Below are 25275 nucleotides of genomic sequence, written 5' to 3' on the forward strand. Positions count from 1 at the left end.
AGTGCAGATATCTGCAAAGTGTGTGAAGGGAACTTTGACGCCACACCCGCTTCCTCAGCGTCGCGTTTTATGCCGCCTGCCGGCCGCCTTCGCTCCGGCACATACAAAGCATGCGCACAGGGCCCGGTCTGCTTTGCTTCCAGTCTTTTTGGCCCCGGCTGCGCGCCGTCGCGGACTCCGTGCGTTGCCATAGAAACCCAGGAGGGCTAAGGAGCTAGCCGTGGAGACTTCGGGATCCTGGGCACTTGAGCGCCATGTCTTTCCGTGATCTCCGCAGTAAGGCATCCCTGCCCTGTGTGACCTGCGGTCCTCCCGAGACTCGGGGCTTCGGTCCCCGGCTCCCTGTTCGAGCCCCGCCAAGGCTCTCGCGCCGAAGTCCCCCTCCGGGGCCTCTGAAATCAGGGGCGCCCCTGACCCGAGCCGCCCCCCGCCAGGCTGAGCGCCCCAGTCTGTCTCATAGCGCTTTCTGCTATGATGGGAGGCTGTGGATGTGTATGCGGCCAGTGCGGCTGAGGAACCGAAGTTTTAATTTTATGTAATTTTAATTGATTTGGGTCTGTTCGCTACTGTATTGCAAAACACCGTTTTCCAAAGCGACCAATTTTGAGCTGGGTTAGCTTAGAGTTCCGAGAAGCGAACAAGAGAATCGAAGAGGGGGCTGGTGAATAATGATTGAGGCTAAAATTTTTCGAGTTTTTGTGATCTGTCAGGTAGTTGATTACTGTCTTGTGTGTGTCCATCATTTCATTTACTCCTCTGAACAGCAGTTCTCTTACGTTTAGGCGAGGAAATGGGCACAGAGACGTCAGGTCCCTCGGTCAGGGGACATAGGTGGTAAGAGCTGGCGCTGGAGTGTGAAATCGTGTTGTCTAACCTCCAAAGCCTGCACCCTTTCTAAAAGGGGCTGGTGAGGAGAAGGGAACCCAAGTACCTTTGCAAAGAGCGTGGGGAAGTGGAAAAATGTGGATTACAGAACTAGTTATCACCGCTCTGGGGAACATCTGTTACAAAGCAAATATTTTACATTTAATATTTTACTTTAGTCCTCACTGTTACAGTGAGGTGAGTCATTCCTGGATGGAATACTTTAGGCAGGGAGATGAAATAGCTGCTTTAGATCATACAGCTAGAACTGGGTGGAAATCAGGATCAAAACGTGGGACTGTGTGAATCAATCTCTTGCCTTTTATATGCTATCGTTTTCTGAATCTGAAGCAGTTCAGGGAACTGGCCCCACCTGCACAGGTGTAGCAGGTGTTGCCAATCGGTGTGATTTGCTGCTGCTGCTAAGTCACTTCAGTCGTGTCCGACTCTGTGCAACCCCATAGACGCAGCTCACCAGGCTCCTCCATCCATGGGATTCTCCAGGCAAGAGTATTGGAGTGGGGTGCCATTGCCTTCTCTGGTGTGATTTGAGGGGCCTCTTTAAGGCCAATTTTCTAATAGTTGCCAGTGCCTGAAATTTCCCCATTAAAGATTACTCCTTTCAGTTGTGAAGGGCTCTATAATGTAAATATATAGGAAGAGGCATCACAGTTTATTGATGCCTACTAGCACTGTTGTGCGGAGAAGGCAATGGCACCCCACTCCAGTACTCTTGCCTGGAAAATCCCATGGACGGAGAAGCCTAGTAGGTTGCAGTCCATGGGGTCGCTGAGGGTTGGACACGACTGAGCGACTTCACTTTCACTTTTCACTTTGATGCATTGGAGAAGGAAATGGCAACCCACTCCAGTGTGCTTGCCTGGAGAATCCCAGGGACGGGGGAGCCTGGTGGGCTGCCATCTCTGGGGTCGCACAGAGTCAGACACGACTGAAGCGACTTAGCAGCAGCACTGTTGTGTGAATCTCTCCCCTCTGGGACTTGGACATTCTTGGAGACCTTATGTTGTAGAGACATGTTTCTCCTCCCTGCCAGCCTTCTGCTAAGGGACACTGAATGGAGTTGTTTTGGGAAAAGCATACAAAAGGATTTCTGAATGTTTTTTACCTTAAATGAATGCCTGCTTTAGGCAGTTCATGATAAGACTCTTACTTGTCTCCTTTTGATGATGATCCTGCAGAATTAACAGAATTTGGCTACTACTTAGTAAGAGGAAGTGTTTAGGCCTCACCATGTGGTGGGAGGGCTGCTGCTTTATTTTCCATTGTTGTATTTAAATATACCCCCAAACAATGGCAGAGGCCCTCTGCTGCTCTTTCCGCTGCTTATACTTTCTCTTCTGTTGTCTGGTGAAATTCAGCCTAATCTCCAATGACCAGGTAGCCTATTGTGAATGTCATTGGGACATTTTGAATATCCACCTTCAAGAAGAGTGAAGACAGACATTATTTAGTCAGAAGCATTCTTGGCACATCATGGGAACTAAAAGGATGTTATTTGCAAGTCTTGCTTAAAACTTAGTGATTGCAGTATTAAGAACAAGTGTTAGTATTACTGTTCCTTAGTCTGTTTCATAGTACAGCCAAGTTTTGCTCTGTAGTTCAATCATTCTCTTGAACATCCGTCTAAGTAACACGAAGACATCAATTTTACCCTACCACTATCACCTCCGCAAAAAAAAAGGTTAACATTTTAAAATATTTTTCTTTATGGCATTTGGTAAGACCAGATATTTCTCATTTTGACTAGTGAAGACAAAGATAGCCAGGAGATAGTTGAGATACCCAAAAGAGAAATTAAATTCACAGGCAATTCCTAAACCGTATTTCAACGTAGTTTCCAGTTCTCCCATTGAACTCAAATAAACATTTTTCAGGAAGCAGGTTAGCCATTTTATCTCCTTTTTGTTTTTCTCTTAGAGAGTTGATAAATAGTCCATAAACATGTCAGTAGGTTGGGAGTAAGAAGAGAAAAACGAAGGAAGTATCTGCTGATAAGTAGCTGATATTTGAGGAGGAGCTGACGACACTGTGTTTTTTTTACCTTGGACAGATTTTACAGAGATGATGAGAGCCTTGGGATACCCTCGACACATTTCCATGGAAAACTTCCGCACCCCAAATTTTGGGCTTGTATCTGAAGTGCTTCTCTGGCTTGTGAAAAGGTTAGAACCGGGCACTTTACTGTGGTTTAAGAATAGATTCGAGATGTTATTCATTAGCCATCTAGAAAATGGATACTTCTGTGAAGCAAAAGGAAAAGTTCAACAAAATTTGACAGGCTAGGCTGTAACCTGTTAAAAGTCAGATGAGTGTTAAGGAGTGCTGTGGGAAAGGGAGTGTACCAGGAGGTGGTAAAAGACTGTCTCAGCAGGAAGCTGACAGGGGTGCTGGTCCACACTCGTCATCCCCTCACTTCATCAGGGATCGACAGGACCTCCTCACACATCGTGCTGAGTATCTGGCTTAGGATTGGCAAACTTTTTACTAAGGAGATGATCAAGATTTTAGGCATTGCAGGCTACATAAGCTCTCTGTCAGGCTTCCTTGTGTTTTATTGTTTATTGCCCTTTAAAAATGTAAAAACCTTTCTTAGCTTGCGAGCTGTACAGGAGAAGGCCGAGGGCTGCAGGCTGCTGACCCCGGCATGTCATCAGTAACTCGAAGAAAGGACCTCTGGCCCCGCTGCTGAGTCAAGGGCTGTCAGCCAGAGTAATAGTTCTGGATATTTTAATTAAACTTTGCTGTCTGATATAGATTCAATTTTGTAAGCCCCAGATTTGGTTTTTGAAATTTGAAAAGACCCTGATGCTGGGAAAGATTAAAGGCAAAGGAGAAGGGGATGACAGAAGATGACACGGTTGGATGGCATCACTGACTCGATGGGCATCCATCGAGTTTGAGTAAGTTCTGAGAGTTGGTGATGAACAGGGAGGCCTGACATGCTGCAGTCCATGGGGTCTCAAAGAGTTGAACACGACTGAGCAACTGAACTGAAACCTATTTTTTGGTGACGATTTGTTCTCTTGGTTGTTTGGTATTTTGTGTTGCTTTTGAGGTCTTTCTTACTCTTACTGCCTTAGCTGGGGAGTCAGAGAGCTTCCTGTTACAGATCCACTGAACTCCCAGTTTACTTTCTGTTTTTTGAACTTTCAGCTTAATTAACTTGTGTCTTTCTCTGTCTCTCTGTCTCTACGATAGGTACGAACCTCAGAATGACATCCCTTCTGATGTCGAGACTGAACAAGACCGAGTTTTCTTTATTAAGGCAATTGCCCAGTTCATGGTGAGTTCAGTTTTTTGATGGAGTTGTAAAATTAAATGCATCGGAAGGAGATGGAGCCTAATTAGAGCTACTTTCAGCTTTCTTAACACTCTCCATTACCAGATTTCTGTGGAGCCATTTTTAAAAGTTTAAACAATTTTTACTACACAAAGGTTATCACATAATTGGATAGTTCTCTACTGTGTATACGATTATTTTTACTCTCCACAGAAAGGCTGCTTCTTCACGTCTCATCTGGTGATGGCCAGCACTATCTGTGGAGTCATTTTACCAACAACGTTTTCTGAATTCTTTGTTTTTAACTCATGATTTGTTAAGAATGTGAGAGTCCCGTGAGGCACCGGGGGTGGCAGTATACAGGGTAGTTGTCTCAGGGGGGCAGTGAGAGAAAAGGGTTAGCCATGTCGCCTTTGACCAGAAAGGCGGTCAGCACTGCGAAAGCCCCAAGGCCATTCATCCTACGGTCAGGCTGTGTTATCGACGGGACACATTTCAGGTCCGCTAGATCTAGGTGTGCGCCCTGCAGGTGGACAGCGTCGGCCAGAGAGGGGTGGCAGAAGAGGCTGAGCATGCTCTGACAAACGTGGGTGAAATCCCCGGAGCAGGAGGCTGTGACTTCACAAATGTAAAAACAGCTGTTCGGCCGACTGACATAAATGACTTCCATACTGTCAATGACACCTACAAATAATTTTTCCAGGGTAGCTTTTCTATAAGAGAAGGTTCGCAGGTTGCTTTGCCCAAAGGAAGCTGTTTTGAGATTGAAGCAGTAGCTGTCCAAGGGCCTCTCGTGACATCACTCCCAGTAATGGGCCCAGTGTTATTTAGTCTGAAATGTTAATAATGGTTTTGAATTAACATCTTAATTTTTTATAATCTTTGTTGGAAAGCATAAGGTTGACTGAAATATATGAAGTTATTACGGAAATACCATATGACAAGAGGAATTGAACATGAAGGCTAATGATAAATCGAGTTACTGATGTTATAAATTGCACTATGTAACATTTGTATTACTGGACAGAGGAGAAGAGACACATGTTACATAGTCACTTAGGTAAATAAAAGTAAAGGGAGATAAAGTAGGAAAGATGAGTTACTGTTTCTGAGAAATAATAAAGAACACACCTAATTCAGTTAAGCTCTATTAATTTAGTGATGTGGAGTATTTATTTCTCATGTCAGATACTATATGCTTCTGCTTTTACTTAATAAAATTATATGCATTTGAATGGTAGATCTAAAGGAGAAGAAAGTGGACCAAAATTTTATACAGATATTTTTCTTTTTGAGAGGTTAAGAAAGTAAAGTGATAGTTTATTTAAGTAAAGATACACTCTCAGAAGGAGAGCAGACAGGTGAAGGACTGCTGCTAGATAATACTTTTCTAATGTCATTAAAATAGCATGCAGATTTTTTAAAGAATTTCATTTACTTATTTTGAATAGTCAATATATTTTATGGCTCAAAAAAATTTTTTTTAATCATGAAACAATATAGAGTAAAATGACTTTCTGTTCTGTCTGCCATCAGCCCAGTTCCATTCCCAGTAATCACTGTTTTTAATATTTCTCAGTTTCTTTAGGCATATTTAAGCAAATAGGATATATATTCTTTTTCCTTCCTTTTACACCAGTGGTGGCATACTCTACACCTCTGTTTAGAATCTTGTCTTTATGTAATAGTATATTTTGGAGAACTTTTCAAATAAAGACAGAATTTCTTCATCTCTCTTACACCTGAGTAGTGTTGCTTGCCTGTTTATACCATAAGTTGTATAATTTATACAGGTTGGCATTTAGGTTGTTGGTAACTTTTGTGCTTAGAAACAGTGCTGTAACAGATAACCTGTACACGCAGTTTTGTTTGTGACAATGTATATTCCTATCATAAGTTCTTAGGATTGGAGTTTCTTAGTCAGAAGATACGTGCATTTATCATCTTATTGTCATTTACCAAATTGCTTTCCATCAGGATTGTACCAGGCTGTGTACCCACTCACTATATAAGAGTGACTTGAAAGTTGGACTCTTAATATGCTTTGGTTATGTACCAATTGTTGACAGAGACATTTTCAAATGACCTACATGGGCTTTGGTTTAATTTTACCTGGAAAGGATCTTAAACTTTTTTTTTTTTTGCCTGAAAATAGGCCACCAAGGCACATATAAAACTCAATACCAAGAAGCTTTATCAGGCAGACGGGTACGCAGTGAAAGAACTGCTGAAGATCACGTCTGTCCTTTACAACGCTATGAAGACCAAAGGCATGGAGGGCTCTAAACGAGCAGAGGAAGACGTCAGCAAGTTCAAGTTTGATCTTGGCTCCAAGGTGAGGACAGTGCAGGGCTTGTAGTGAGAGATGGGATGTTTATTTCTCAGACTCAGAACTGGAACATAGCAATACAGGAGCACCCCTTTCCTTACTCCCTGACTGAGGGCCGTTTGTCAGTTTTGAGCTCATTAATCAGCATTGCTTTTTAATTTTTCAAAAACTTAATTTGTTTGTCCCTGTTGGGTCTCAGGTGTGGCACAGGGGATCATCGCTATGGCAAGCAGGGTCTGCGATTGTGGTGCATGGACTCTCTAGTTGTGGCACTTGGGCTCCAGAGCTCATGGGCTCAGTTGCAGCATGCGGGGTTAGTTGCTCCACAGCCTGTGGGATCTTAGTGCGCCCACTAGGGATCAAACCTGCATTGCTTGCATTGCAAGGCAGATTCTCTTAACCACTGAACCACCAGGGAAGACCCAGTTTTGTGCTTGTCAGCATTTGGATCAAAGCAGAAGGGACACTAAATTCAGCTATTTATGTTCAAGTGCTGGGGGTACAGGCATGAGCAAGCACAGGCTCCTCAGTTCCTGCGGCTCCGCTGGGGGAGCCAGACTGAACTGCACAGCAGAAGGAGCGGCATGTCAGATGGGCTGAACGGGTGATGGATGGTGAAGAGGGAGGGGCTGAGGTGCTGGAAAAAGTGAAAGTGAAGTCGCTCATCATGTCCGACTCTGCGACCCTGTGACTGTAGCCCACCAGCCTCCTCTGCCCATGGGATTCTCCAGGCAAGAATACCGGAGTGGGTTGCCATTTCCTTCTCCAGGGGATCTTCCCGACCCAGGGATAGAACCCAGGTCTCCCGCATTGCAGGCAGACGCTTTAACCTCTGAGCCACCAGGGAAGCCCTGGTGCTGGGGGAGGGCCTTAAATTGGGAGATAGGACAGCCTCAGGGACTGCGTGATGTCTCAGCGAAGATCTGAAGGAGGGAAGGAGCAAGCTGTTCAGTGGAGGGTGTGTTGTGTGTGTGTGAGGAAATGCGAGGGGGGCCGTGTGATGAGAGCTGGGAGGGGAGGCTGCCACAGGCCCTGGGGTCCCTGGAAAGCCACTGCCAAGACTTTGAGGTGGAAAGTGGTCGAGTTTTGAGCAGAGAAGTCCATAATTTGAAGCCTCATATTAAAAGGATCACTGTGGTTGCTGGATTGAGTCAGACTGAGTGTGGAGGCAAAGGTGGGAGCAGAGAGACCTATGAGAAAGCCCGAGGTGATGGTGCCTGTGACTCTGAGCGGCCAGTGAGCGCTCAGCTGAGTTTGGGGAGAGTGGGAGCTGTGAGGTGTCGGAGGACTCAGTTAAAGCAATAAGCCAAACGTGAAAGCTGTGTCTTTAATCACTAGCTGTTGTGGTGTAAGCAAGGGGCTAGAGCCAGAGGGAGTGTCGACTCCCTGTTTCATAGAACTGCTCTGGCAGTTTTAACGGCCCCCCCGCCACACCAAGGTGTGGGAGGCTCAGAGTGGGAACGTGGTGGGGACTGAATGGGGGAGAGGGTCATCAGGTGTTTGCCCTGCCTTCCCAAGTCAGGTCGGCAGAGGCACTGAAGAGGACCTGGGCCCGAGACCTTGGATAAAGAGACCTAGGGTGCAGATCTTCTTAATAAGAACATGACTGGCCAGAGGGCCCGGGTCCTTGACTGCAGCTCTGTTCAGAGGCTGCAGGGCACTGGTGCTGGGGGCAGCTTGCCCCAGGAGGCAAAAGGTTGAGCGAAAGTGGACGCTATAAGGAAGGTCTGAAACGGCTCTGCCGAGTCACCCTTCCTGTGCTGGTGGATGTGGCCTGTGCCACGCGGCACGGTGGCCACTAGCCACGTATCACCAGTACAACCCAGGAACTGAGTTTAAGTTTTACTTAATTTTAAATGGTTTAACATTAAAACTGGCATGTGACTGGTGGGCATGTGTTAGATGTCACAGCTCTGGAGTGTGGGTATGAGTTCCCGCCAGGACGGGGTTGCCATCCGCTGAAACAGAGGAGAGTTCGGAAGGAGCAGGTCTGGCAGGAAAGATGAGGAGTTTGGTTTGGGACGTTGCCTTTGCAGCACCTCTGAAGTGTCCTAGTGGAGACATGGAGCCTCAACTTGTAGCTTGGATCTCAGCATTTGAGCCAGGAGCTTGTGGGGAGTGTGAGGGGAAGAGGTTGAGGGGCTGAACTCTGCTGATTCCAGTACTGAGAAGTGGAGAGGGGTGGTGAGAAGACTCCCACAGGGGAAGCTGGAAGCTCGCTGCTGGTGGAAGCAGAGTCCTGAGGACTAGGAACCGGACGAGTCGCCCACTGTGAGTGAAAAAGGAGCGTTGTTGCAGGTGGCTTGAAAAGGCGGTGGGAGTTCGTTGACTGGGGGAGCGGGGAGAGACCAGAACTGGGAAATACTTGGCTCTTTGGAAATGTAGCACATTCATGGAGGAGGCTGCGGCATGCATACCCTGAGAGAGAAGCTTTCCCCGGGCTGCGTGCTCAGTCGTCCTCACCATCCTCACGGCAGAGCCTTGTGGCGGCGGCTCTGCTGTGAGCGCTTTGGGCCAGTGAACTCCTCTGAAGCCTCGGTGGCCTGTGGAGTGCCCCCTGAACATGTTCAGGGTGAACACAGGGCCTCAGGGCTGCACAGGACTGTGTCCTCAGGCTGCCCCTCCTCTGCTCACCCCGCCGCTGCCAGAGCCCCTCATTGTGGGAGGCGTGCCAGCCTTACACCCCCACACACCTCCTCTTGCAGAGTGCATTTGACTTGACATTGGGGTTTTCAGAGAGACCCAGGGGGCCTGGAATTGATATAATTTGTGCTTAGATCAGTGTCTCCTAAACTGGTGTCTTGGGAGCTCTCGTCTATGGGGTGTAAGTATGTCTCAGGGAAAACACGTTCTATAGTTAGATAAGTATTCTGACTGGAGGAGGCAATGATAGGAACAGATTGGTTCTTTCTGCATGCTGAAAACCTGTTAATGAAGTTTCTGTTTTTGATATCTTCCTTCTAGATTGCAGATTTAAAAGCAGCAAGGCAGCTTGCTTCTGAAATCACTTCCAAAGGAGCGTCTCTGTATGACTTGCTGGGCAAGGAGGTGGAGCTGAGGGTGAGTGGTGTTCAGATACCTCCGTTACCTCCCTAATTACCTCCTCAGCTGAGCAGACTTCCAGGGTTTCTTTTCCAATTAGCTTTTTTCCTGTTCTCTTGGTTTCATTAAACAGTACCTGATAAAATGAGATACATTGCAGGAAAGTACAATCCATGAGCTGCAGTTCCTCCTCCTGGTGGGCTCGCGTCTGTTTCTGATGCCTTTGGCATCTGGTTCAGGAATGGCAAACGTGTGCCGTGTTGCCTCAGCTCTCCCTCTTGTTCCTGTAGCAGACTTTATTGATCACAATGCTTTCGCCCCGGTGCCCTCAGCCTCGGCGTGCTTCCCAACAAAACGCTCCTCCAGCCTGTGGCTCCCGAATCTCGTTGCCCAGTGGAATCACCTGGGGATCTTTACAAACTGCTGGTTTCTGGCTTCCATGCTGATGTCACTGGTACGGAATGTGACTTGGGCATCAGGAGTTTTAAGTCTCCTGGGTGGTTCTAACACTTAATCAGTTTGGGAGCCAGTTACTAATCTAGGCAGTCAGTTGAAGTTGATGTTACGATTGAAATTTATTTGCAGTCTTTATTTTAGCCCCTGTCAGTCAAGGTGGATGCTCTGTCCTCTGTGTTTAAGGAGCTGTTGAAGAGTGGGTTCCTAAAACGCCCTTGAAGCTCCTATAGAGCTTTTAAATCACCTGACATCCAGGTCGTCCCCTGGACCAGTGGATTGAAATGTCTGCAAGTGAGAGCCAGATTTTTGAAGCTCTGCAGGTGATCCCAGTGTGCAGCAGAGTTTGGGAGCTAGCTACTGGTTGAAGAAGAAATGGGAGTGTTGGTTCTTACCTGTGAGGATTTATGGCATTGCAGCCTATGGGCGCACATCTGATATTTCTGAATTAGATGCGTTTAGTTGGCTGCATCCCCGTCAGGTGTGCCATCCGTGGCTGCTCTCACTGCCTCGCCCGTGTCCTGGCATTGCTGTCTCAGTGTGATGGTATTGTTCCTTTCTGCCCTAGAAGCAGACTGCATGCGGGGACTTGGTGCCGGCTCACCATCCCGGCTCTGGATGCATTGCCACCTGGTGCCGTGTGGTTGGCAGAACAAACCTGCCAGTGGTGTCTGACAGCTGGTTTACATAAGCAGCGAGGCAGTTCCAGGCATCCCGTGTTTTCTGTTGATAGTGCGGTGAATGTGTGTCATCCCGTGTTTTCTGTTGATAGTGCGGTGAATGTGTGTCTGATCGTGTTCCTTGCAGACCCAGAGATGAGAGCTGGTCACTCGCTGTTCACCAGCAGAGTTTCCTGGCTTCGTTATGAGGCTTCACCAGGATTCCGAGGGGCTCTTTCCACGCCAGCCTGTAGTGAATTGACGAAGCAGTCAGAGGCTGAGCTGTTGCCGTGGAGCCATGAGGCCCTGAGTGTCCGACTTGTCGAATTCTGTGTAGTTGTGATCCGCAGAAGCTCCCATCCGGTACACTCAGCAGACGTTCCCCGAGGGCCGACTCCAGCCTCAGACCGGGAGGCTCTGTTCTGTGTCCTTGAGGTCGTGTCCCTGTGCTCAGTGGCACTCCCCGGCGGGGGGACAAAGTGCACCGCGGACTGAAAGAAGCACAGGGCAGGGTTTGAGGAGGTGCTCCCGGAACCCCATAACCGCACGCAGTTAAAGCTCCAGCTTTCAGAACTGTCCCGTACTGACATGATAGGTGCAGATGCCCCCGTGACGGTTAGTGGCCAGTGCCGGGGCAGGGCCGCGTGGACTCTTCTCACTGGGCACAGTTGTCAGTGATAAGCAGCTTAGAGGGCCGTGAGCATAAGGAAGACAGTGCAGGCTGGCGGAGGACTCAGACAGGAAGTTCAGTTGCACTTGGTTTGGGGTCTCTGAATGGAATGCAGGTAAAGAAGCAGATTTGGAGAGAAAAGATTCTGAGTGGTGAGTTCAGCTTCCCATGGTGTTGGGGTCCTGGGGGCCCATAGCTGAAGAGTGGGGCCTTGAGCTCTGGAGAGAGGTCAGATTGGCAGAGAGTCATAGACGATACTTGTAGGAGGTGACGGCAGGAGTGTTGCTGCATAGGAGACCACGTCATAATGAAACTTTGAGAACTAGTCCATAAGCCATATCTAGAGCTGGGAATTGGTTTTGAGAATTCCTCTTCTAAAAAAAATTTTTTTTTCGTTTCATTGTTTCTTATAGGAACTGAGAACAGAAGCAGTTGCCAGACCTCTGGAAATAAATGAGACTGAAAAAGTGATGAGAATTGCAATAAAAGATATTCTGGTAAGATTACTTGTATTTAAAGTTTTTGTGCCTAGAACTGGAAAATAGTGAGTTCCTGGTTTTACAGGACAGAACAAGCTGGGCCTCATAACAAAGATTGAACGTGTTAGTGGGGAAGTGAAAAATTTAGAGCATGTTCTGGAATAGCTAGGTGATTTACTGTTATCTTCCCCTTGTTATTGTTTTCGTGTTACTAAAATTTTGTCAGTTTTATTAATTTAATAATTCTCTTAAAATTTTCAGTAAATACTGTTTTATGGACTCTTCACAACTTATTTAACCATTTCCTCACTGTTGGGCATCTAGATTATTTCTAGGTTATCTTAATTCTAAACACTGAATAAATAGAATGATCATCATCCTTTACTAATCATCCATGGTTAGTTATTATAAGCTCATTGCATCTGAATCATTCATTTGGAAGGCAGATAGTGACAGAAACTCAGACTACTTGGGCTTGAACCCTGCCCTGTGTGACGTCAGGCAGGTTTCTTAACCTTTCTGTGCCTTACTTTCCTCATCCATAAAACAGTCCCTGCCATGTGGGGTCCTCATGGGCATTCATTATGACAGTCTGTCATACAGAGACTCTGGTACATAGTAGGTATTCAGTCATTATTCAGTTCAGTTCAGTCACTCAGTCATGTCCGACTCTTCGCGACCCCATGAATCGCAGCACGCCAGGCCTCCCTGTCCATCACCAACTCCCAGAGTTCACTCAAACCCACGTCCATCGAGTCGGTGATGCCATCCAGCCATCTCATCCTCTGTCGTCCCCTTTTCCTCCTGCCCCCAATCCCTCCCAGCATCAGAGTCTTTTCCAATGAGTCAACTCTTTGCATGAGGCGGCCAAAATACTGGAGTTTCAGCTTTAGCATCATTCCTTCCAAAGAAATCCCAGGGCTGATCTCCTTCAGAATGGACTGGTTGGATCTCCTTGCAGTCCAAGGGACTCTCAAGAGGCTTCTCCAACACCACAGTTCAAAAGCATCAATTCTTCGGCACTCAGCCTTCTTCACAGTCCAACTCTCACATCCATACATGACCACAGGAAAAATCATAGCCTTGACTAGACGGACCTTTGTTGGCAAAGTAATGTCTCTGCTTTTGAATATGCTATCTAGGTTGGTCATAACTTTCCTTCCAAGGAGTAAGCGTCTTTTAATTTCATGGCTGCAGTCACCATCTGCAGTGATTTTGGAGCCCCCAAAAATAAAGTCTGACACTGTTTCCACTGTTTCCCCATCTATTTCCCATGAAGTGATGGGACCAGATGCCATGATCTTCGTTTTCTGAGTGTTGAGCTTTAAGCCCACTTTCTCACTCTCCACTTTCATTATTAGAGGTTCATTTTACTCAGTATACAGAGATGAGGGGCCTTACATAAATTAGGAGTAGTTATAAAACAAAATTTGCTGAGAGTTGTACAGAACTCCAAGATGGATAGGTTTTTATAGTCCTCTTGTCATGTAACAGTGACACTCCCTGGTCAGCTCAGCACAGAGAGGCAGAGCCTCAGCAGCGGGGGAGGTGTGGGGCAGCCCAGATGGGAGACGGTTCCATATCGGCAACTTGACCAAATGAGGGAATATATTAAAGATGCGGGAGCCAAGGTTCTCACCATTGGAGACGGGGTTACTGATATGGAAAGGGAAAAAATTAGAGCAAACCCTGACATAGGTGTTGATTGACAGTTAAATGCATTTCAATATAGATAGATAGTTATGGGAATGAATCTTATGTACACATACCTTATGTATGACATATTATGTACATAGGCATGCATACCCACACACGCATTCATGTTTCTTAGCCCCAAGGACACCTAGCCCCCAGATCTTGGTTTCTAAATGCCATTGGGCTCTAAAGGGAAGCAGGGCTCTTGGGAGAAATGACTGATTCCAGAGCTGGGAGAAGAAAATACAAGGTCTTCTTCTGCCAGAAAGCACGAAGTACTCAAAGAATGTGAAAGGGACACAGAAGCCAGCCTGAATGAGCTTCCCCCAGCCACATCAGAGACAGGTTAAGTGTCAAAATAAATACAGTAATGGATTATAGACTGTTGGATGAATGCTCACAGGTATAAAAGGTAAATGAATACATTGCAAACTGATGAAAAGCAGATTTTTACATGGTTTCAAAGTAGCTCCCTACAAGATACTCATTAATTTAGAAGAGAGTGATATATGAGTAGCTTGACAGACATTCCCTTAATCCAACGATCAGGGTGAACATCTTCCATGATGGAGCAGGTCAGAATAATGCGTGCCTGTTGAAAGGCAGGGGGCGGTGATAATCTGCGCTGTTCTGCTAAGGGTGCATCATCTGAAGCTAATTAGATGAAGGCAGGTTGAGGGGCATTCTGAAGTGCCCTGGCCCCTATTCTTCAGCAGTGGAAAGGCCCTGAACTTCCAGGAGAGGCTGAGGAGCTGTCCAGACCCAAGGATACCAGGTAGACCTGGTGACTGAATGAATGCCCAGGGTCACTCCTGTCTGCTATTGAGGCCTTCAGTGGGTTGTGGGTTGGATGAGGTTGTGCGTCAGGGTTCGTCTTCTGTCTGGATGTATAGGAGGAAGTCCTTATTGCAGGAAATACACATTAAAGTATTTAGAAGTGATGGAGCATCAAGTCAGCGGCTCACTCTCATCTAAGTCAGGGAAAAATGCTTTGTATTATACTTGAGCTCTTTGTAAGTTTGTAATTGTTAATATAAAACAAAATTTTAATGATAATACTCTTGTGCTTGTGAGTGTTCTGGCTGAATCAAGTTAGCATGGCATAAATGTGCCTTTTCTACTAAGTGTATTAACAATGAGGGCGGCCTGTTGAGGCTGCCGAATGAGAGCACAGTTCATTTCTTGGTGAAAATCTCTTAAGGTGTCTTTTCATTGTTGGAAAATATCCATAATATTTGATAATTCAAAAAAAATGAAACAACCTGGAAACTTAAAAGGGATTATAAAATATAGGCCATTTATTTTAAAAAGAGCCTTTTTAAAAAATACATATTTATTTGGCTGAGCTGGGTCTTAGTTGCAGCATGTGGGATCTTAGTTTCTGCATGTGGGATCTAGTCCCCTGACCAGGAATCGAACCTGGGCCTCCTGCATTGGGAGCAAAGAGTCTTAGCCACTGGACGACCAGGAACGTCCCAGAACCTTTTAAAAAACTTTACTTTTGAGGTCAGATAGATGATTCACTAGGTTTTAATCTGACTGATTTACAGAAGTGTTGCCATTAGCTTGAGTAGTTTGTTCAAAATGGAGACCCACTTTGTCTTCCTCTGAGAGTAAACTCGGATCCCTGCTTGGGCTTTGTGAGTACCTTCAACAAGTTAGTGGCATGAGATTCGTCTTCATGAAGGCACCTTGGAAATGGTTAGTGAAGTTAGACAACAAAAATTAAGCCATAAATTATCAATGAAAGTGACTGCTTCCAAGTGTGTGCCGACTCTTGAGAGTCGTGGAATGTGTCTAGTCTCCTTAGGCAGTTTCTCTGGACCACATAGCATTTCAGGGGCCTGCAGGTAAACAGACTATGCTATGCGAAGTCGCTTCAGTCGTGTCCGACTGTGTGACCCCACAGACGGCAGCCCACCAGGCTCCTCCGTCCATGGGATTTGCTAGGCAAGAATACTGGAGTGGGTTGCCATTGCCTTCTCCGGTAAACAGACCACACGTGTAAATTCTAAGGAGATCAAACCAGTCAATTCTAAAGGAAATCAACCCTGAATTAGAAGTAGTGATGCTGAAGCTGAAGCTCCAGTACTTTGGCCACCTGATGGGAAGAGCCAACTGATTGGAAAAGACTGGGAAAGATGGGAAAGATGGAGAAAGATGGAAAGCAAAAGAAGGGGGTGGCAGAGGATGATATGGTTGGATGGCATTATTGACTCAGTGGACATGAATCTGAGCAAACTCCAGGGAAGTGAAGCTAAGATAAAGCTTGTTTGTGCATCTGTTCTGTAAGTCAGTTCTTTGTAGCTTGGGAGAAGCCTGAACCAGGTAGATGAAGGCGGACCATCACCTGCAGGTGAGGTGTAACCATCTCAACAGGTGAGCCGACAGGTCTCAGGCTCTGCGTAGGATACTTTCCTACGCAGGATTCTTTCCACCTGCATTCGTTTCCCTGGGCAGAAACACCTTCTCACGGAAGAAAAATGGATCCTTTTTTTCCTGGGCCTCTGTGATGTTCCTCCTGGAAATAGTGGGTTAAGTGAGCGATGGCTCGGGGGAGGGTTTGATCTGTTTGCTTCCCTTTGTTTCTGTTTCCCGAGGTCTTGCTGGGCCTGAGGAGTTGAGAAGCCCCTCTCTTTCAGAGTCGGGTCGAGGTCCTTTACTGGACCTTGTCTCCTTCATTTCCTGTTAAATGTAGGCACAGGTTCAGAAGACAAAAGACCTGCTCAATAATGTGGCCTCTGACGAAGCTAACTTAGAAGCCAAAATCGAAAAGAGGAAATTAGAGCTGGAAAGAAATCGGAAGCGACTGCAGACTCTGCAGAGCGTCAGGTAGGTGTGAACACCGGGGCTTGAGTGGAGGGCTGCCCCTGGAAGTCAGAGCAGACCGAGGGAGTGTGCGGCCAGTGGCGTTAGCCTTTCAGGCCGTGGGACACCTCTGCTGCAGAATGTACGTGTGTCTCTTGTTCCAACAAGCACACTGTTGGGCTCCGTCTGTTGACTGCTTTCGGTATGTCTGGAAAACTGCTTTATTCTTGAACCCCCACTTCTAGCCTTTTAGCTTCTTGGAATGCAAGGCAAAGTAAGTAAATCCAGATGGTGGAAGTTGTTATACAAGGCCTGGCTCCCCAGACCCGTGTCCTGCCATAAATTAGGTGGGAATAGAAACACTCTTGCTTCTTGGTTGGAGTTGGATTTAGAGCTTTATAATTCCTCACTGGTAATTCATCTTCTTCCCTTTCCAGCATGCACCTCACATTTTCTTGGGGTTCACTCTCTCTTGCCCCCACCTCTTTCTTTTTCTCTGCCTCCCTCCCTGCTTCCATCTCCCATTCTCCCTCCCCGCCAACCCCCGCAGCTCTGTATCTGCTTTTCCTTGCTCTGCCCTGTTGCTCTTCGTCCCTTTTCATTCTTCCATTATTTTTCTCTGTCCTTCCTCCTCTGTCCAGCTGCTGTGTCCACTCTGAACATGCCTTGCTTGTTTGGGACACTGGTACCTGGCCTGCACTCTGGCTGCTGTCCTGAGACCTGCGGGAAGGCAGCGCCTAGGAAGAGCAGACAGTAGCCCAGAGAGCATCAGGCTTCCTCCTCCTCAAGGGCACGCCCCGGCCCGTTCCGCCTCTGGAATCAGGGTCACTGGATAGATTTGTCTCATTAAAAAATTCTGCCTTTCAAGTTTAAATTCAATTTTGTTAAGCCTCAGATCTTTTTAATAGAAAAATTTCTGTTTTCCTCTACTCCAAGAGATTTAGAATTATTTTTCTAGTTTATCTGTTCATTGTTTTAAAAGAAGAGAGGTTTCTCTTTAAGATCAACAATAGAAAATAGAAAATTCAGCAAACCAGTTTAAACATTTTTTTTTAAGTTTTTAAAAAATTAGTTTTATTATCTATTTGGGTGCAGCATGTGGGATCTTGAGTTGTGGCTTGTGGGATCTAGTTCCCTGACCAGGGACAGAACGCAGGCCTCCTGCATTGGGAGCAGGGAGTCTTAGTAACCGGGAAGTCACTGTTTTTAAGTTTTTATATTTTGGTTTAATTAAAATTTGGCTTTAATTTGTAGCAATCTTTGTTTCTTTTTTTAGGGGACTGATTAAATTTTGGAACATGCAGACAGCAGAGTATTAAGCCCAGCTAAGTTAATGCATGGGGCTTCTCAGGTGGCACCAGTGGTAAAGAACCCTCCTGTCAATGCAGGAGACTAAGAGACAGGGGTTTGATCCCTGGGTCAGCAAGATCCCCTGGAGGAGGGCATGGCAACCCACTCCAGTATTCTTGCCTGGAGAATCCCATGGACAGAGGAGCCTGGCGAGCTACAGTCCATGCGGTGCAACGAGTCAGACACGCCTGAAGTGATTTAGCACACAAGATAATGCATACATTTAATTTATTGATTTTTAGAGATGTATACAGTTTGTGATTATTTTTTAACTGTATTGAAATCTGTGCCATACCAAATGAGAAAAAAAGACCCTAGAGCTTCATTTAAGATAATATTCTTAATGTTTGTTAAAAAGAAATGCGTTTCTGTATATACCTATGCACCAAAAAGTCTGGAAGGATGAATGTCAAATATTAAGTGGTAACACCTAGTGATGAAATTAGGCATCATTTTAATTTTATTCTTAGTACTTTCAGGATATTTTTCTAGCTTTTACAAAGAACCCATCTTAATTTTTGATTAAATGTATCTTCCTTTTGTGGGGAGGAGAGAGAAAAGGAGAAATTAGCTTTTGTTACAAGAATGAAGAACCTCCCCCAGTTAAAGGCTTTCCAGAGAAAGCCAGGATGGAATCTGGGGCTCTGAATACCAATTTCAAGCTACTATATGTTTGTGTATTGGTTAATCTTTCCTTTTTTTTTTTTTCATTTTGTTGTTTTAGGCCAGCGTTTATGGATGAATATGAGAAGATTGAGGAGGAATTGCAGAAGCAGTATGAAATTTACCTCGAGAAGTTTCGGAATCTGGCTTATCTGGAGCAGCAGCTGGAGGATCATCACAGGATGGAGCAGGAGAGGTTTGAGGTGAGTGCTGAGTCCCTTCTGCACAGACCGTTGGTTCGGTTCCCGTGTGTTGCTTTGTACTTGTTGACTTGCCGGTTTATAAAGAGCATCATGAGAAAGAATATCGGATGAGTGTTTTTTCTCCCTGATCAGGCTCATGTGGTGCTTCTGTTTTCCTGGTTGTATAGCCTGGACTCAAAAGTTGTCAGGTTTTTGATGGCAGGTTTGGTCAGTCAGGGCTACAGACAGGGCCACCACGTGACCTGGGCAGTTGGTTATAACTGCAGGCTTAGAAATTCCTGGGCTGGCGTTAATGCTGCGTTGTCTTGAAATTCTTAATTCTTAACTGCATTTTATTTTGCACTGAGTCCCACAAATTATGTAATGCGTCCTGAGGACAGATCTAAAAACTTGCTTGGTTAATTCACTGGAAGATTTTCAAGCCCTCGTTAATTGAATCATCCAGACTGGCTTTTCAGAAACTGCTTTATAAAGCATTGTAGTTTATTGTGGGAAAGAGGTATGACCTTGAACCTGACCAGTTGTTTTACAGGTTCCTCTCATCCCAGTGTGTAAAGTCATTTACGAAAGAGTATTTCAGGTCCTAGCATCAGTTGATAAATATGGAATCAGAACTAAGGAAGTTGGATTGCTGTCATTTTGAATTGTCCTTATCCCCTAAGAATATTTCTCCTTAACCCAAGAATCGTCGTTTGAAATTTATGTTCACTGTGAAACTGGTCTGCAACCTCCCTTTCCCCTGCTGTCCTTGACAACTTTTGGTATAAAGGTCATCCTTGCCTTCTTACAAACCTGGACATTTGAATTAGGTGATGCTGCTTAGTTGTCCAGGAGAGCTGGCTGTGAGTGGCTTATCACCTTCATCTGGACACGTTTATCTGGACAGGGAACCTGTTGCCACTCTTGCTTACGGCAGAGGCAGGAGTGGGGGACCCAGGACAGGCACATTTTGAGGGCAGTGAAAAGCCCCTGGGGTTCTGGAAATCTTAAACACTGAGCATCTGGGAAAGAGCAGTAAAGAGACAGTGAAAATAAGCTGACCATTTTGTTCTGTTTCTGGGCCACCCTGGGCTTGGAAAACGTAAGGAAGAACATGCCTCGGGATGCGAGAGGGCAGCTGGGGTGACTTCTGAGGGGCCCCTCCCTGCCCACTGTCCTTTCGGCAGCACCTGCCGGCTCACACCTGCTCCTGGGCTTCTGGTTCGTGGTCTCTCAGAATATCTCATCGTGGAACACTGCTTCCTTTGTAATGTTTAGAACAACAGCACCTTTTTTAAAGCCGATTTCCTCTCCCATTTTCTCTTGAGAATAATCAGGGTCACATTTTATAACCCAACTCAAGTATTGGCTTTTTAAAAAAATATCCTAGGAATTAAGATGAGTCTGTCTTTCTTTCTTTTCCTGTTTGATCACTTCCACCAGTTAGCACCTCTCAGGGCTAGAATTGTGCAGGGGAGGAAAATGGTAAATTCCTGCTTTATTTTATTAGCAAAAGGCCCAGAGCGGATGCATCTGTTTCTGTGTCCACGTCCCACGCCAGCATGGGTGGCAGACATTTCATTGTGTTGTTGCTTTTCTTCAGAGGCAGTTAGGTGTGATGGAAGGAGCCTGGGTTTGGAGGCCGGTCAGGCCCATCTTGGCCAAATGTGTCCTTGCTGGGAGCCCCCCACTTTCATCCGGCTCCTGGGGTGATGACGGAGAAGGGGTATCAGGTTTCCTCCTCCCCTTCCTGGAGCTCAGTCTTTTCTGCTTTTGCATCACAAGTCTAGCAGTACTTACATGGTAAAGAAGAATAAAACAGTCCAAAAGGGTCCTTTCTCCTGGCTCTTGTTTCTCCTGCTCCACAGGAAACTGAGAACACTCTCCGTCTGATGCAAAACAAGCTCAAGGAGGAAGGAAAACGTCTGCTCAAGAGTGGAAGTAAGTCCACACGTTTAAACAGATGTGCTTTTTCTGGACTAGTGTTTTCAGCCTTGGAAAACTTAACACGCACATTTTATTTTTTTAAAAGGTGATTTTCTCACAACTTTTTTATCAGTACTATTTTGATTCAGGAGCTTGAGAGAGAGTGTTGTGTTAAAAATTACATACCATTTAAAAGCACATTTGGTTTTCATGCCAACTGAAATCTTATTTTCCCCTATTTAAATGATAGTTATTAGTTAGAGTTATATATAACTATAGAAGAAATCTTGTTTTCAGCAGTCTGTAGGGTTCCTTATTTTAGGGCAAACTGAGGGGCAGCAAGTATTGTGATGGGGTACAAGTGCATCTTCTTGAAGGTAGTCCCCCACCACACCCCCAGAACGTGTCCCCCCAAAGTTCAGAGTCCTTTGTCTAGGCTCTCACCTACAGAGAAATGGGGGCGACCTACATGTAAGACCTAGATCCTGGGAAGGAGTCTTCCCCGAGGCTGGTCAGCCCACTTCATCCACAGACTTCACCAGGGTGTCAGGTCAGCCCTGGGCGCAGTAGCAGCACCCGGTCGTCACGTGGGGTTGGTGGCTGCGTCTCCGAGACTCTCTGCTCGCTTGTTTCTCTCTTCTTGTGATGGTTTCTCTCGCGTGCTCGCGGGAGGTGTCCCCGGGACCGCAGGTCTGCGTGCTCTCTTGCTCTGTGTCTTTTCCTTCCGTATCTCTCTGCTGTTATACTTGTTCTCTGGCTCTCTCTCCTGAATCTTAGGCAACTTTGTCTGGAAGGAGTGTAGGGACTGCTGGGGAATCCTATAGGGGTGAGCTTAGAAAATTCCCTGGGCCTCTCTAGCCAAAGCAGCCGCTCACCTTTATGGTTCCAGGTCAGCCAGGAGTGCCTGACGCGGCCCTCGGTGATAAGCCTGCCTGGAGTGTGTCCCCCTCCGAGAGGCCCGGCACAGGTAAGAGCCTGGTTCCCCTACATCCCGCTCTGCCCTGGACTGCACATTGAGACCTTTCTCACTGAGCCTGCTTTATTCTTCTTAACTCAGACCTTAAGTTTGTGATCCATAGGTTTGGGATCTTCTGAAAGAGATTCTCATGCGTATGTGTGATTTAGTGTTTCTGGAAAAGTAATTTTCAGTTTAAACCAGCCTAATGAAGGGTAATGCTTAATCAGCTTGTGGTGAGCAAATAAGTTAGGAAAATAACTTATGAAGCACCATTCTCACTTCTGCTCATCCTGAGCTACTTAAGCTTCCCCGTCTGTCTTTGCTTTTCTACACATATGGGAACATGGCCATAGTGGAAAGTGAAGGCGTTAGTCACTCAGTCGTATCCAGCTCTTTGCAGCCCCATGGACTGTAGCCTGGCAGGCTCCTCCATCCATGGAATTCTCCAGGCAAGAATACTGGAGTGAGTAGTCCTTCCCTTCTCCGGGGATCTTCCTGACCCAGGGATTGAACCCAGGTTTCCTGCATTGGAGGTGGATTCTTTACCATCTGAGCCACCAGGGAAGCCCACCAGGGATATAAATGAGGAGAGGTAGAAAGGAAGACTTCCTGAACTTTTATCTGTGAAAAAGTCCTCTGAACAGAACAATCTAATAGTACATAGACTTGAATTGGAGGTGAGGATGAGCAAAATCCAAGATCTGGAAGAGATCATTTTGTTCAGGCTACCCTGTGGGTGGCTGATTTAACCCAGCAAAGCATTATTGAGTAGAGGTTCTGGGTGCTGAGGACATTTCAGTGGACAGTAAATGGGGATGCTTGCCTTAAATGAATTGACAGTCTGGTGACATGCTTGGGGACAAACAAGCAAGCTGTTTGTGGAAGGTGAAAAATGCCAATGTGGGGAAGTGGAGCAGGTCAGGACGTAGGGAGGGGGTCATGGATTGCAGTTGTAAAGAGGAGTCAGGGGAGACCATGAGGAGACTCTGTTTAAGCAAAGATTAAATCTGAGGAGCTGGGAAGATGGGAGCTACCAGAGAGGGAAAATCCAGAAAGGCTGGCAACCAGGGCCTAGGGTCAAGGGTGAGTTTCACTGAGCAAGGAAGCGTATGAACACACAGGGCTCAAGCTGAGGCAGTTTGATGAGCTGGAAGGTGGGTCGTATGCTTGAGGGCTCACATCCAATGGAGACTGTTTTCTCTGTTAAGCAAGGAGTGAAGTCACCTCAGGTTTGGCTTTGGGGTTTGGAGTGAGGGGTTTGAGGAAGATAAAGGCTGAGTAATTAGAGATGGAAAAGTGCCACTGGCCCCAGAGATTAAAAAGACTAAGTACTTTGTTCAGATGCCCGGTAATAAAAGTCAGAGGTGACTCTTCATCTCCCCACCAGCGTCTTAAACCTTGTTGCTGGCGGTTAAGTGTCTAACTGCATCCTCTGTAGAATTCAGGCACTGTAGCATTAGGACTGAAGGCCGCCTCTGACTTTATAAAATGACCCAGGAATGTCTTGAACGCAACTGAGTAGCCCTGTCATGGAGTGGAGAGCAGATATTCACGCATGGCGCGCACACTTCCCGGGTCCTGCCGCATCAGCTGTTGCCCCAGCGCCCAGAGATGGAGGAGGCGCCTAGGGAGCTCCCTGTCTCGAAGCCCTGGGTGTTCCTGGCCACGAGCTGGTGTTCTTGAGCGCTTGAAATGTGGCTAGGCCAAATTGAGATGCACTGTTTGTAGCAAATACACACCAGATTTTGAAGACTTGATATAAAAGGAAAGTAAAATTACTCATTAACGTTTTTTTATGTTGGTTACTTATTGAAATGACGTTTTAGGTATATTGGGTTAAATAGAACATTATTGAAATTAATTCACCTGTTCCTTTTGCTTTAATATACTTGTAAATTTTAAATTGCATCTGGGGCTGGCATATTTCTGTTGGACAGTGCTTATCTAAAAGAAACCTGTAAAAAAAACTGCCTGTAGTTTAATCACTGGGGTTTTGAGTTTCTCTGAAATAGCTAATGAAATGGAGCATCTTTTTGTCTGCTTTTGGCTGTGTATCTTCTGTGTATCTTCTTTGGGGAGATCTATTCTCGACTTCACACATTTTTTAATTGGGTTATCTTTTTTTTTTAATGTTTATTTTTATTTATTTATTTGGCTGCACTGGGTCTTGATTGTGGCACGTGGGATCTAGTTCCCTGACCAGGGATTGAACCCAGGTCCCTTACATTAGGAGCACTGAGTCTTAATCACTGGACTACCAGGGAAGTCCCTGGGTGGTCTTTTTACTGTTGAGTTATATGTCTAGATAGCAGACCCGTATGTGATTTGTGAGTATTTTCTGTCATTCACCTTCTAGATGCTGTCCTTTGTTGTTACAGAGTTTTGATCAAGTTCAGTTTATTAATTTTTTTTTTCTTTTATTGCTGTGCTTTTAGTGGCATGTTTGAGAAACCGCCGAATTCCAGGTCACCGGGATTTACCCATGTGTTTTTTTCCTAGGTGTTCTATCATTTTAATTCTTACGTTTAGATCTCTGACCCATTTCAGGCTAATCCTTTGTGTGTGGTGTGAGGTAGGGGTCCAGCTTCATTCTTTTGCACGTGGCTGTCTACTTGTCCCAGCAGCAAGTCTGTTCTTTCCCTGGTGAATCTTCCCAGCACACTTGTTGGCTGTACTCATATTACTGTGTCGCTGACAGCTCGACTTCAGTGACTTTTGTGTTAGCACTATTAACTTTACGTGTTTGACCCTCAGTCCGTTGCTGCGAGTTGTCAGAAGAAATCATACTGAGTCTGAGGTACTTGTTTTAATGTTGGGTTAAAATTCATGGTTTCGTTTGCTTTGTATTGCATGGGGTGAAGACTTAATGTCAAATTGTTTCTGGAGGAAGTAAAAAGTGAACTAATCTGAAGAGTGATTTCACTTTATGGTCATTAATTTGTGTTCATATCTAATCCCATTCTCTGTAATGGCTTTTGTAAGGGGGTAGTTTTTGGATCGATTGTGCTGAGGTCCTCTCAGGATGCTCTTACTGACACTTTCTACAGCTGCTGGCTCTGGCCTCCGTGCTGTAGAGCACAGCACTTTCCTCCAGGGTGGATGGAAGAAGAGCGTTTCCTCAGAGCCCACCCAGATGCAGCTGCCGTGTCATCACTCTCTACAGCAGGGCCTAATAAACAAAGCATTATCACAGATGAACAGTGACTCTACTTCCAAAATGTCTTAAGAATCAGTGATCAGAACAACAACTGCATTCTTCCAGTTCCATCCTTCTGAAACCTCTGCCACTCTGGGCACAAAAAAGTGGCTGGACAGTGATGTCTTTTCCTCCCCACTGTGGAAACTCCTGTAGGTTTACAGGAAATGTTCGACCGGCACAAGACTCCAGAGGGGTGTTTAGGAAATTAATGTGAAAGGCTGTTGCATTGAGAACCACCTCTCTTTATCTTTGTAATGAATTTTCTCCAGTTAAGAATATTACGGGCCCCAGTTTTCATTGCCAGTTACCAGGCAGTCGTTTGTCCCGGACAGCCACTCAGGCCCTTCCTGGCTTGCCTCCAGGCTTGTTTTGCTGAACAGAGAATGGTTCCCCCCCACCCTCAAACTAACGAAGAACTTCCAACTCCCTTGACAGCTGGCTGTCAGTGTTTTAGTTTTACATGCCGGAATAGTGTTTCTGATATAACTGACCCACTTTTTTCTTGTTTTGGAAAACTGTTTTTTAAAAAATCTAGCCTATCCTTGTCTGCATGAACCCTTCCCTAAGGAGCTATAGGAGATTCCCAAGAGACTTGTAGAATCAGATGCATCCCAGGAAAAGCTGAGCAGCACAGATGGCTCTTCACAGGAGCCTCACTGGACAGGGGCTGTTCTGGAGGGAGTGATGGAGCTGCCCT

At 45.9% G+C, this 25275-nt stretch overlaps 1 protein-coding gene across 4 annotated transcripts in view; it reads left to right on the forward strand.

Moving 5' to 3' along the window:
- The first annotated feature begins 220 nt into the window (after positions 1-220).
- CLUAP1 (clusterin associated protein 1) overlaps positions 221-25275 on the forward strand; it is a 30141-nt gene continuing 5086 nt past the window's right edge. For 2 of the 4 annotated variants that reach the window (XM_005224555.5, XM_005224556.5), the window contains exons 1-10: positions 223-276; positions 2936-3047; positions 4084-4168; positions 6321-6500; positions 9459-9554; positions 11732-11815; positions 16191-16324; positions 18375-18516; positions 20364-20436; positions 21311-21388. In XM_005224555.5, the coding sequence (XP_005224612.1) occupies positions 255-276; positions 2936-3047; positions 4084-4168; positions 6321-6500; positions 9459-9554; positions 11732-11815; positions 16191-16324; positions 18375-18516; positions 20364-20436; positions 21311-21388 (1006 nt within the window). In that variant the 5' untranslated portion in view covers positions 223-254. 4 annotated transcript variants of the gene reach the window in all.

The sequence above is a fragment of the Bos taurus genome, chromosome 25 (assembly GCF_002263795.3).
Source record: "Bos taurus isolate L1 Dominette 01449 registration number 42190680 breed Hereford chromosome 25, ARS-UCD2.0, whole genome shotgun sequence".
In the NCBI taxonomy this organism is placed as follows: Eukaryota; Metazoa; Chordata; class Mammalia; order Artiodactyla; family Bovidae; genus Bos; species Bos taurus.